This window comes from Galleria mellonella, unplaced genomic scaffold (assembly GCF_026898425.1).
Source record: "Galleria mellonella isolate WM207_F2 unplaced genomic scaffold, CSIRO_AGI_GalMel_v1 utg270, whole genome shotgun sequence".
NCBI lineage: Eukaryota > Metazoa > Arthropoda > Insecta > Lepidoptera > Pyralidae > Galleria > Galleria mellonella.
Genome location: NW_026442062.1, coordinates 1,936,543 through 1,951,520, shown reverse-complemented (window position 1 = coordinate 1,951,520; position 14,978 = coordinate 1,936,543). Strand labels below are relative to the sequence as shown.

The window sequence follows — 14,978 nt, the reverse complement described above, 5'->3', positions numbered from 1 at the left end:
TATTCATTGTACATGCACACGCGGTATACCACAATCACTTCGAAGATGGAAATACATACTTTCTTTGAATACTAATGTTTGTACAGGAAATTCAGTAGCTTTTTGCTTGACAACATATTATTTTATTTCTTTATCCTATTTGACGGTATACCGAAATGAGTGGGTAGATCCTCCTAGAATAACATGAGGCTTGAAGTATAAACCTTCACTCATTATTTTGGCCACTAAGCTGAGGATGTATTCACACATCTGTTATCCAGAGAGATTAGTGTTGGATTATCTCGCAATTGATTTGAATTAAAACAATAGCATTGTTATGTTTATGAAAACTTACTACTGTAATCCCTTACATAATAGGTATATATACGAGAAATACTTTTAGAAGAATTAAATTTGTGCATTTTTATGAAAACCTAGAAATTGGCCAATATTGATGAATGACCAATATGAACAATTTTAGGATTTCGTATTCAATTAAAAATAGCCAAAAGCATCCATTTTCGATAGACTTAAAAATCAGTTCAATAGTTTGGTTTTAAATCAAAATAACTGGTTTTGCTACGATTGAGGTCGATGTTTTTTTTTAGATCATGAAGAAGAACTAATAACTATTATTAATATATTGAGAAGTACTTAGAGGTATTTAAGATAGGTAGACTTAGTTAATTGGAAGCATAAAAGGACCTGTATTTATTTCAGCCATTATTCGTCCACTGCTGGACATAAGCTTCCCTCATAGGCATAAAGAACGGTCCTGAGCCACCTGCATCCATTGACTCCCTGCAATCTATTTCAGGTCGTCACTTCATCTAGTGGGAGGGGGGAGGGGGGGGGGTCGTCCTATACTGCGTTGAAAAAGACCCGTATAAATGGTATTAACATGATAGATTTCGAAATGGGACTTATGTGCTTTAAAATTATATATTCTTTCTGTAATCAAATTTTAAAAGATATTTATAGGTAAAATTGTACATACGAATTTCAAAAAAAGATTGACAACATAGCTGCCATATTACGCGTGTGCAATATTTGGGTTACACAATATGCACCATTAACCGCGCTAACAGCATTGTCTGATTACCAAGCGCAAACACGACCATTATTTTTTTCCACTCCCTTTAACGAGTTTTTCGATATACGAGTATTCTGAATTACATATATACTTTGGGTACAGTAGGCACTGAATTCAAATATATAATATTTGTCAGGTTTTGTCAGGTAAACAAGTGACAGTAATTTGTTTATTCAGAATGAATACATATGGATACTTGTATTATTATGGACCTTTTAATTCAAGTACTAATATTACGTGTAAAACATCTTTAGAATGATAGGTAATCAGCTGCCAGAGGCCATCTCTCTCTTAGTTTTATGTATGAAGATGGAAGTGGAAGTGTAGCAGTATTATTTAATGCTAATGGTATTCTAATAGCAGGGCATCATTGGAGGATGAAACGATGAGCATGGAGTCAGGTCAGTTGACCCATCGCGCCGAATTCATTAGAAATTTACCACGATGGTTTTCTGAGTTCAAATCCTATCAGTTCCGATTTTACCTTTATACCCTTTGAACTGATTTAAACGAATTTTGATAAGCAAATCATAATAACATCTTAGATTAACACATAGAATACTTTTTATATCAATTCCTGTGGATAAAGTCACGGGATTCATCTAGTTTTATACAAATGACACAATGCTCTGTATTTGGGCTATTTATAACTAAATAATAAACGAAACTCGGTGGCGGGAAATTAAGCCATCTTGGACGCGAGACTCAATTGAATTAAGCCAGTAAGTCTATAGTGAATTTTTTTGTCACTGATATATATTTTTATATGTAATTAAGTAGATACTTCATTTTCACTGGAACCGTATTTAAAATATTATTAGAGTTTGTATTACATTCTTTTTTATTTGATAATATTGATATCAGATAAACTGGTGGAGAATGTTTAATATTTAACTTTTAGACTTATATATTTGTACATTTTTTTTCATATTTTTTTTTATATTCATCGTTTTAGTTAATGTTAAATTTTGTGACTTTATTATACGTTTACATCGGCAGATCTGAATCGATTTTTACAATTCTTTTTACAATTGAATATCGATTAAATTTGGTTTTGTGTTAGTCTCATATTTATAAATTTTTCGACAACAGAAGCTGTATTTCTTAAAATATATAATTTATTCACAAAACATTCTGACGTTCATCAACGTGCATATGTGTTTATAATTATAGTCGGTTTTTTGCTAAGAAATGTTGTTGTTACATCAAAATGTTCTGATACAATTATATTAATTTTAAATTGATTGCGGTGCATTATAATTTGATTGATTGAGGTTGTAATTTTTATTTTATTATTATTAATTATATCAGTCGTTAACTGTTCACTGTTGAGTACAGACCTTATCCATACGGGGTTTTTTGCCAGTAGTTGTCATGTTTGGCGGGCGGGGTGGCAACCGCAGTTAGCCTGTGGTAATGTTTTAAGAGTGGCGCTGCAGCCCATCTCTCGATAATTTTGTTCCCTCTGTTGTCTCTTACGACACCCATGGCAAAGAAAGGAGTGGCTTATTCTATAGTGGGACCACACGGCGATATAATAATTATTTGCAGAAATTATATCAAAATGCAATTTAAGACTTGTTCTTGCATCCTAATTCAAAAGCGCCACCTTAAAATCGAAATCATAATAAGCTTTCGATTTTAAGATGGCGCTTTTTAATGAAAACAATGAAAAAATCTTTAGAAATTTCCGACATAGTCAAGGAAATTTATCTTGATAAATATTCAGTTGAGTTTTCCATTGAATGTATAATACAACTGGTGTAGTACTTTATATCAAAATGCAGATTTCCCAAAGGAATGGATAGTGATGTAGAATGTCACTATTACATCTTTGCATAAATCCTTCAGTTGGTTCTTTGTACCGCAAGAAAAGCACAAGAACAATATATTCAACACTGTCTCGTCTCGGAAATTATATTTTTATTCTTTTTATATTTAAGTCAAGGATATAATAATCTGTGAATGAATAGCTTAGAAGTTTATCCTTCAATAGGTTGTTCAATAGTTGGCTACATTATGTTTACTATACAATTAAGACTTTTTTGACATTACGGTTGAAGGAAAGTTGCTGGTAGTTTTAACACTTTGAAACTGTGGATAGATTGATAAAGCTCATAGTTCCAACCTGTATATTTGTAGCTGTAAATCGTAGACATTGGGAGGTCCAATTAATCATTTTAATTTATTTGGAAATATTGTGATAAACTGAATTATTTTTTATTGTTATTTTAAAAATATCTCCTCTTAAGTAGGACAGATGGCCATATATAATCCCCGGCAAATTGTTATTATTAAAGTATCTGTCATAAATTACTACAAAAGTCTAAATTAGGCTAAAATCGAAGCAGTCATCCTTTCCATGAAATCTTAATAAAAGCGAGTATCACTTTCGCACGATTAGTACCTAGATGGTAGATGTACTATTTGTCTACCTAAGTGAACCTATATTATACAAACAACATTTCGTTTTACTTGCCGCTTCACCATTGTGTCTTTAGAAATCTTTTGATTTGCTCAATTGAAACGATGCTCTCACAGGGATCGCTTACATTAGGTTGCTTACAAGCGATACGACTATTTCCTTTTAATTCGACCTAATAACATTTCTACTGGAAGCTGGCCTATTCAAGATCCTTTACAATTTCTCTATTACTGACCTAATAAGGGTCTAAATTAAATATTATCTTCCTTAATATTGTAAAATTTTTCCCAAAAACTGGTATTTATTATAAATTAAGTTGGTAGAATTAAAAAAAAAATGACAAAATGGTCTTATATTAATACGAGTAAATAATACGAAGGTAACGTTTAAAATTATGTGTTTAAGCTTTTAGCTATGAAAACTGAATAAGGGAGAACAGTTCAACATGAACGTCAGGAATGTGACGGATAACTTGAATTCGTATATCCGTGTAGAGGAATGTGATATAAATTAATCTCTTTCCATACTAAATTAATTAATGCCACTGTAACATAATTATAAACTCACGCCCTTCTCCCTTGGGCTAACAGAGACAGAAACATTAATCATTTTGTCGCAAACATTTATTTTACCATTACTAGTAAAATGAGACACTTCCTAGTATTTTGTCTACGTTTGATATAAACGGCAAGAAGTAAGTTATCATAACATAATATTTTGTGATAAATAAGTTCAAATGATATTCAGCAATGTTAAGTTAATGTAGGCGTACGAGTATCGTGAGTGATGCGAGACAATAACGTTCGTTGGACAGACTAGTGTGACGGTACGAGTAGTTGATAAAATGACTGTCACCTATTGAAAATGACTATAAGTACTATACTATAGTTGTATTATAGTTTCAGTTTATTACGGATTATGGCTAGTATATCTTTCTAGAATGAGCTATATAATTTATTTAATGTTAAAAAATTCGTATCAAGACTCGACAAATCATATTATTAATTCGTAAGAATGAATTTCGATTCATAGGAGTTTAATACCGGAATAAAAGTATATTATTTATAATACAAGATCCTATTCTATATTTTACTATACATATACTAGTACAGACAGGGTAAAATAGAGTTAGATCAAAATAATAATTGTCCTGCCTAAATAAGCAAGTATACGAATACAATGACTGCCTACCTCTGTATTTATACAGGAATATATTAGTTGAATTCACCCATTGTTCATTATAGAGGAATGTGGGTATCGTTGCTTTGATTAATAAACAAAACACTGAAAATGAACGTCAAAATTATGGGATAGAAGATATCGAATGAATACATTTACTTAATGACACAGAGACCATAAGTATAGATAAATATCTAAGCCTAAAACCATATTAGTTATATTTAAAATACAATAAAAATAACTTTACATTTCCAATGATAATACATTCTTCTTGCGATGTACATTATGTTATTTAAGTCACAAATTTTACATTTGTTCTTAATAATAAGGGTTCACAAAATATTTTTACATTCTTGTTAATGATTTAATAAGATTATTTATATATAAATATTTTGTTTATGTTTTTATTATATTCTTTACTGCATTTGTAAATTACATTAATAATGCATTTATAAATATTGTGAGCAAGGGTGGACTTATCTCTGACAGAGATCTCTTCCAGTCAACCCAATGCAGTTAAAAAGCATGTTGTTAGCGTGTAGCTGAAGTGCTACAACTATTAATATTTAGAGTACATAAACAAATATACAGTTAAATAAAATATTAAGATACATAATAAAATATTACATAAATACATATACTATGATTAAATATAATACCTACCTACCTACTTATACAATAGATGTTAAAATAGATGAATATACTACCTACAATAGAAATTTAGTTAAATAATTTTAAATAAATTTCTATTATGGTTTGACAGTTCAATTATAATTTTATTTATATATTATAAAAATACAGTGTTATCTCAGTTTTATTTTATTCTATTTTTGTGCTAAATTTAATCCAAATCTGTTCAGTTTCAAGAATCATTTCGTGACAAATGTCAATAATTTTGAATCACAAATTACTTTTAATACTGATCACATGAATATGCTGTCGATTTAACAGGAAAGAAGAATCTTCAGGTATCACCGGAATTTTTTTTAAATATTGATTTCGAGGTTCGAGTCATGTTACATTTACCTTCGTGATTCCCAATGTCCAAGAAGTTGTCTCCAATATAGGTACGTCCAAGAGTGTTAAAATATATTGGAATAACATTTCTGATATGGATACTTATTCCCTCGAGGATCTCAGACATTCAGTTGGATTCCAAACTAGGAGTATGTACTAAGTTTTACACTGATTTATCACGTCACATACGTAGAGCTAGCCACAAACATTGTGCGTTATGAAATACAAAATTTTAAATGGAATTGAATAATACTACGTATCAATGTTTGCAATACCTAAGTCCGAAAGATACCCACAAGTTTTCATAACTTTGTTGCGAGTTCGAAATACATTATATAAGCATTTACCCGCGACATCGTCAGATTTGTTCATTGACCAGAATAAAAAGTATTCTATATCCTTATATCATATCATTTCATATAGTATGTGTTTACCGAATTTAATTATGAAATTTAGCTTAACATTGCTAAAAGGTAATAAATTCACTTTTTTATTTATAATATTATTAACAATAACTGGTATAAGAAATACTTATCCTTCCCAAATGATACATGTTACCAATTTTCAAGGCCATTAGTTGAGACGTTATGAAATGTAATATATTTGCATTAAGGCACTAAGAGGTAACAAAAAGACTCACTTTCACCTTTATAATAATAATAATAATAATAATTTTTATTTCAGACTTTTTGGTCCATTAAATATTTATTAGTAACAATATTCTTAAAAACTAATGTTAGTAAATTTACATACACAATACACATACACACACATACACACATACAATATATTAAGCAGTATACAGATAATCACCGCTGCACAATTCCATTGGAAATTGCGCAGCAGTGACTAACGTACACACAGTCCAGCCTGCTTGCTATCATACTCAGGATGCTGTTGGTGCTGGCACGTACTCTGCGATTGATCTTTATATGATTAGCAACTATGATATTTTTAAGTTGCTACTATTAGAAAAATTAAAATGTACACATTGGTGTCAATTTATCCTCATGTTTGCGTCTACCCTAATCCACTAAAGGCATTCCGCTAAACAAAATTCAACAATTTCTTTAGGGGTGGTCCTGTTAAACAGAATTCAACATTTTCTTTTGTTGGTTAGTTAATGTGACTGCTTCTCGATTAAACTTAGAACAATAGGAGATAGGGTCTCTTGTAAGGTTATTTTGCTTACCAGTTAAATTGAGTTTTGATTAGGTACTTAGTTACAAATAAATACAAAAACAACAATCTCGTCGAGTATGGATTGGTATTACTACTTGAATTGTTTTTCTGCCATCAAACAGCTGAGTTTACATAGATATGTTTTTGTTTGAAGGATGGAATATGACAGTGAAATTATAAAGGATAACATTTTTGTTCACAAAAATGGGAACACATGAGGGGTTTTATAAGCATATTTTTTTATAACATAGGGGCAAACAAGCATGCAGCTCACCTGATTGTAAGAGATTACTGCCGCTCATAGGCACCCGTAATATAAAAGGAATTGCATGTATGTTGCTGGCCTTTTAGGAAGGAATGTACTCTTTTTTTAAAGTAAACTTGTTTTTTCTAACTGGGCGTTGGTCCCAAAGAATGGTTGGGCGTGGAAGAAAGTGTCCACAGAAGTGCACGGTGGAAAACTGCCACTTATTTAAATGGTTTGGATTGAACTAAATTACCCAAAAACCCATTGTCCAAGAGGCGGTAGAACCCTACCATGTTTGAGATGTTTTTAATGCTGTTTATGTTTATCGGCGATTGTTACTACTTTACGTTTATCGTAAAATACACATTAAAAAAAAAAAATAAGACGAATTGAAAATCCTTTTGGAAATCGCGGTAAATATTATTTACAATTGTAAAATACACGGCTTGTGTATGGCTTTAACAGCAATTATGTGGATGTTTATTTAGCTAGGCTCGCTTAGAATTCAGCTTAATTTATAGCTGTATAAGTACACAAAGGGGTAATTAGGACAAGCCAGGTCGTACCAATGAGTGTTAGTACACAATTATTTTCTTGTACAGTTGTTTAAATATTTGCGACAATTTTATGTAGGTACATTTTCTTCAGGAGCAATTATGATGATATTTATTCAGCTAAGCTCGCATAGAATTCAGCTTAACATAAAGCTGCACAAGTACACAAAGAAGTAATTAATACAAGCGAGCTCATATGAGTGAGGTAGCGTTGTTAGTGAGAGAAGCGGAGCGATTCATAAAGCGCTTTAGGTATACCAAAATTTCTGAAATAAATGTGTAGGTATATATTATTTATAGTTTGTATCATTATTAGTGTAATTAAATGACAGAATTAAGTGGTTGAAGATGGTGACCTAGATAAACAGCGTGTTTGGTGTTAGTATAATTGATGACGTCAAAAATTATCAATTTATGAACCTGTGAGCTCCATGTTTGAGTTCATCATTATTTCTATTTAATTAATCGTTTAAAAATTATCTTGTATGTAATGAATATATAAATCCGAACATAGGTATAAATATATGTAGATTAAAAAAAGTATACTATTTTTATTATACATACGTAACTATTAATATATTCAATATCACATAAGTGAAATAAACTTTTAATATTATAGTATTTTTGAGATCCAAAACCAATGCCCTAAACCTGGATCAATACTCGTAGATTAATAGAGATTTATCGATGCGATAAATCTTTTTCAGCTTATATCAGCTTTTAACTGTCCACTGCTGAATATAAGCATCTCTCTCTAGGGGACTTTTGTCAGTAGTTGCCACGCTTGGCAGACGGACTAGCAATCGTAGCTAGGCTTTGGAGATGTTTTAAGAGGGACGCTGCTGCTTATCCCTCGCCTTTTCTTAATCGCCTCTTATAACACCCACGGGAAAGGAAGGGGTGGCCTATTCTATGCCGAGACCATACGGGATGATTAATAGAGATTACAGTACCTAATCTTGTCTTCGTTCACTAAGACACCACCTTTATTCGTGCACCTTTAATATTTTCCTGAAACGCTAATAATATTCCTGCTTTCATATTATTCCACCGAGTTAACATCAAGAGAAAAAGCAAGTGAACATCCTAATATTATTAAACAGTATACAATCTAGATGGCGCTGTGTAATGTCCAGTGGTATTATCTAATATATTGAATTAATTTCGATTAGAGTAACTTCAGTGTCCGGCACAGAGAGAAGAGCAGATTTTGATTGCAATTAAAATAGAATTCTAGATATCTGATATAAGGTTAATTTTTACTTTAAACATGCCAATCTCTGCTCTCCTTTCCAAGCCCATTTTTGTAATTTTTTTTAACTGTAACTTAAAATGGCAAATAAGCTGACGGACCACCTGATGAAAGTGGTAATCGTCACCTATACATATGAGCAGAACCGTGGACATAACAGCGTATATTGTTTGGCCCATGATACCCCCCATGCGGTGCCATTCATGAGGACTCAGATGTTATTTCTGTAAATTCACTGCTATATCTCATCCTTCCAACCGAAAGACAGTCATGCAAATACAACTGCTTCATGGTAGAAACACGAATAAGACAGAGGTGCCTAAGCAGACGACTTTTGTACAAAGTCTCCCTCTTGTAAATATGTATTTATATATATTAATATGGACACTTATTCCTTATGCATTAGAATGTAATAGAAATAATCTGTATTCAAATAGACTTGTTAACAGCCCTTTTAAATTGCCATTTTTTATGATTATACTGCTGGTTTGGAATATTGTTATCTGCTACGAATCCGCAATAAAGTTAACAGTTACTCTTTTCAAATTGTTATGTTCAAGACAATTTTACATTTGTGTGGACACTGTGGCTAAATTGCATTGAATTCTATTTATATGTATTATTCGGTGGAATATAAAAAAGTAAATATAAGTAGACTAGTTTGCACAAGCAGCATCATTGCGCTCAACCATATTTTAAGAAACTCAAGGACTCGGTCCACCACGCTACCACTAGTCAATACCTTACAGGGAGCATGATTAACTACATGTAACTTGAATCCATTATGAATACAAATTGAGATGATAATAGAGTGGTAACTCAGCTCGTGTTATCGGTATATGCTGGCGGAGCTCCAGTGAAGGATGAAAGTAGGTCAGTTAGCTCATTGCGATGAATTCGTCAAGAATTAACTACGGTGGTTGTCAGGGGCAATTGCATGGAGGTCGACCTGTGAGGGTATATTGCTAGCAATGGAGCTATCATAACCCATTCCTAATGATTCATTTCCCTTTCTGCCATATTCTACCTTTCAAATCGAAGTACAGTGAAGTAAGCACAGCTGATTTACTACAGAACCACTAGGGGTTACAAAGGTAAGAATGTTATACTATATTAACTTATTTTGGTAAGAATGTTAGTACTGAACAGATATTAATAAAATTTTAACTGAATTGAGATCTTCCTTTTTTTTTAAATCGATTGAAAAGCTCATTGCTTATGCTTCACTTTACTGACCCTCTGTTTTGCTTCCTTAATTGGTATATTTTATTGTATTGTGTTTATATATCACCAGTTACGGTTTACAATTATCAAAACTGATATAAACAATTGCCCAAATTTCTACAAGCCCATTTCACTTTTTTCCTAAGATGTCTCAAAGAATACATTTCTCCAAAACTTCGCGAATACAAAACTTTTACTCAAAATTATGAGAAAATACTCAATCTGGTAACGCTAAAATGTTACGTTCACTATTACAGCAATAGTCGATTGATGCCTTTGGTTATTCCATTTTGGATTACAGCATAGGACAGATTAACAATACAATGTTTATAACAGAAATCATAGTTATAATTGAAGTTATTACGCAATACCTAAATAAATAACAATCAAACAGAGATCTAGTAATTTGTTTATTAATTATAAAATAAACAAATAAAATGTTGACGTACCTACTATTTGCAACAAATACATTCGATTGCCATATGCGACACTGGTCGTTTGCATTGAAAGTTATTAGTTTTCGATACGCCGCGCCTGTGTATTGTATCGTTTAGTTGTATATTGGTGTTTCGCTAAAGTATGTATTAAAATTTCAGGTAATATTTGTTTGGCCTTTCATTATTTGCGATAAAGTTAAATAATTCTCATAAATTTCTAAATAAGCACAAATTCATGATAATAATTTACATAGTCTAATTGGAGAATATAATTATTAACAATTAATTTACTGCCACTGCCAGAATAGGCCACCTCTTCTTATCGCGTATGTGTTGTAAGAGGCGACTTAGAAATTAATGGTTCAGAGATGGGCAGCAGCATCCTACTTAAAACATAAAGTCTAATTACAGCTGCCAATTCACCTTCCAGCTAAAAGCTGAGATATGATGATCCTGACATTGAACTAATTTAATTAAAAATTACTAGTTATAATTTTTTTGCACAATTTCCCATGTCAAGTAATGGTGGTCATGTACGACCTATTTCTATTTTACAATCAACCGTATTTTTATTTCCAGAATTGCTTTTAAAATATATTGATTGAGATAAAAAGTGAGCTGTCCTTTACTATATTAAAGACTCCGTGTATTAATATAAATTTTATGACTATTGGCTAAACCGAGAAGGCATTAAGAGGTAATAAACAAACAAACTGCGTTTTACACTAATTAGGTTGACTTGAAAATATAAAAGAGTGCCTTTAGTATTAATCGGTTGTTTATGTCACTCTAGGTACATGTAGATGTGCTTAAGTATAGATGAACAGTTTTCACTTTTAATTTAGCTGGTAGCTAATTTGTTATTTCTGGTTTTATATAAACTATATTTATATTTTTACAGTCTTCGCGAAAACATATAATGCTCTTTATAATTTATTTGTTCATGAGAATAACTATTGTCCTGGGACAAAGAACAACAGATAGCATTCTATGTGATGGAATTATATTTCACAATGTTTATTATGACAAAGAATTATTATTTAATAATCTTGGTAAACCATATAATTTGATTTTACACAAATTCTCTGGTATATTATTCTTTAGTCACACGTTACAAAATGATACCCATACTGACTTTGCCATAATGGCATGTGATGTCAATAAAAAACAATGCTCTAATATTCAGGGCGTGCCAGGTGGTTATGCTATAGCTTATGATCCAGGAAATGATGACATATTTTTTGGTGGACATGATGGTATATATAAGTATAATTTTCTGACGGGATCAGCTGAATTTTTTGCGGAGGAAGGAAAATCTATTTGGGGATTATTTGTTAGAAGAAACTTTTATTATATAGAATATCCGACACAGAAATTATATGTATACAATGATGATTCATTTGTAGAAGTTGCTGAAGCTAGGAATATAGAAGTGGATCATTTCTTTATATCAAGAAATATGGATATATATTTTTCTAATAAAACTGCTTTATACAAAGTTGAAAAAAATACGAAGAGACCTATAGTTTTGAATGATGAAATAATTATAAGACAAATAGTTGAAGATGGATATGGAGATACGTATTTCTGCGGAAGTGATGGAATATATATTGAAGATAAACCTTATCATCGTATATCAAAACTCGCAGACATCAATCAGGCGTTTGGTTTGGCTTTTGATGAACATGACCATATTTTATATTCTGATCAAGATGCAATATATAAATTGTTACATAGTAATTATAGTATTATATGTCATGAATTACTTGTTTCTCCTAAAGAAAAAGAACAGTAAGAGTTTCAAAAAGATATTTTTTATTAACTTGGTGCATATGTAGTGTAAACAATATCATTGGTAGAAATAAAAATATGCATAACATAGATTTATAATACATTAGGCAGATAATATTTAATTGAAAATTGATCAATATGTTTTTTTTGTTATATACTTTTATTATACATTTACAGTGATTTTCGTCAGGGTGATGGTGTTATCTCTTACTTTTACAGATTTTAGGAAATTATATCATAGCGGATGCCTACGTCATAACAGACACATGAATTAAAATTTATAGTTTATAACTCTAATCTGTAAAGACTGTGAGTTAATAGATCTAGCTAGTTAGCAGTAACTACACATAAGCAGGAAAAATAATTTTTATTGACTTGGAATTATAAATACCTGGTATATAAGTATTATCTGTTAATATTTTCTTCCGTTCCAAATTAGGCTCAATCAAATATTACACAAGCAAATAAAACAGAGTTCCCAAACAATGATTCGGTTTGATAATTATTAATGCCACAATGCATTATTGCATCAATATTCATGTCATGTTTAGATATCATAATTATGTTTACATGAATCACTAATAATAGCTATCGTCTCATTGTTAATTCTCATTTATGCAAGCGAATCAAGTATTATAAATAATAATTGAGATCTGTATTTAGTTTTAATGGAATGGTAATTAATAAATATGTATTTTATTATTACAATATTTTCACTATTACAGTATAATACGTAATTATGTAAAAAATATTGATACACTACGATTTATCGATAGAAAATAAGGAATCATTGTCATTCTCAAGAGAATAAAAAGAAAACTATTTATTCCATTTTTTGTTTTATATACTACAATGGAGGCAAACAGGCATACAACTCTGCCTTTGGACGCAACACCAGGGATGTCATGTGTGTATTGTCAACCCTGAAGGAATTTAAATACGTTCTTTTTTAAGAACCCTTACCTTGAATATTGTATTATCTGTAGTAAATTTTCAAATCTGCTCCTAAATATTTTCTATATTTTTATGCTTGACTTTGGACTATTTTGAAATGTTACTACATTTCAAAATGGACCAAATGACCTGAATCATTAGAAACATTGTTAATTTGCAATATATTTAATTAAATATATCGTTTATTTTCGGATCCGTTCTCTACGTCAATTAAACGTTACTTTATGTATTGTGCAACAATTTTAAACTGTAACTGAAAATGAAGTCTGCATTTCATTTACCAATAAAATACATGCATTTTAAATTTGCAGAAATTCGCTTTATATAAAAGATTGGGTTGGACAATATATATAATGTTAATTGCGCTAGTATCAGTTAACAGTATTCCACAAAAATCATGTAATCGTATAAAAATAGGCGAACATTGCTACAAAAAAGAAATGTTGTGGTCAGAAGTTGAATGACCTTATTACTTGAATGTACACAAATCATCGAATATAATGTTCTTCAGTTATTCTGTAACGGATTTTGATGTCGATTTCCAATTGGCATATATAAACATAGATACAAAAGAACATCAAATAATTGCCGGAATAAGAGGAGGTTGTTCCGTTGCCATAGATCAAGGAAACGATGTAATTTATTTAGGAGGCAGTGACGGTATTTATACTTATAATATACTGACTAAATTGGCCGACGTTTATAAGGAATATGGAAAGAATATTTGGTCTTTATTCTATAGAACAAACTTGTTCTATATAAGTTGTCCTAAACAAAAGTTACATATAGAAATTGATAGTAAATTTGCTGCTATAATGGAATTTATAGATTTTGAATATCATCATTTCTATGTAACGAATGATAATATTATTTATTTTGCAAACAAAACTGGTTTCTATAAATATGATAATGTGAAAATGCAGGTTAGAATGATAAGTGATTTGATAATAGTTTAAGAAATAGTATAAGATAATGAAGGTGATTTATACGTATGTTAAAATTTTGGGATATATAAAGTTACAAAAGAGGATGAGCTTCGAAAGATTTTAGAACATAAGAATACGTTTGGTTTGGCTTTTGATAAAGATAACAATCTAATATACAGCGATGAGAAAAATATATAAAAAAAAACAATTACAGTGAATTGGGTTGCAAAACAGATGACCATTAGAGAAATGTATATTGAACTTATAGTTGTTAAATACGTGATATAATTTATATGTGAGAGATTTTTAAATAAATTTAGCACAACAAATTTTGATTTTTATTACGTATTTTAATTTCTAATCTTTATTTTTTTTAACTATTTCATTTTATTTTAATTTATAATCTTTGTTGCATGTATTTACTCTTCAAGGAAAATTATATTTTACAGTAAAATTTTATCACAATAGATTTTAGCTGGATACAATATGGTCAAATATTCTCCAAATGGTTAGATATAAATTCTCTTTTGTTTCATTTATTATTTGTATCAATAAACAAAAATTCACTTTGATATTCAGGAATGTGTCAGCTTTTATGGGCGACAAAAATTGTTGTGGTCTTTATGTTCTATCAGGTGGAGTTTCATATGAAATAAAAAACTGAATTGAAAGGTGAAAATTTAAAGTGTACGTTTAAATTTGATACGACATATATCAA

General features: G+C 30.5%; 1 protein-coding gene and 1 pseudogene across 1 annotated transcript; both read left to right on the top strand.

The window, feature by feature from the left end:
• The first annotated feature begins 11,532 nt into the window (after window positions 1–11,532).
• LOC128200777 (ommochrome-binding protein-like) lies at window positions 11,533–12,709 on the top strand. Its single transcript, XM_052895276.1, has one exon. It carries the CDS (start codon window positions 11,533–11,535, stop codon window positions 12,382–12,384), a length of 852 nt encoding a protein of 283 aa, XP_052751236.1. The 3' UTR covers window positions 12,385–12,709.
• Window positions 12,710–13,687: 978 nt separating this feature from the next.
• On the top strand, window positions 13,688–14,458 carry LOC128200776 (ommochrome-binding protein-like; annotated as a pseudogene).
• The last annotated feature ends 520 nt before the right edge of the window (window positions 14,459–14,978 follow it).

Bases quoted from the DNA above. Each gene is read 5' to 3' on its own strand.
- LOC128200777 (XM_052895276.1), top strand. From the start codon at position 11,533: ATGAGAATAACTATTGTCCTGGGACAAAGAACAACAGATAGCATTCTA.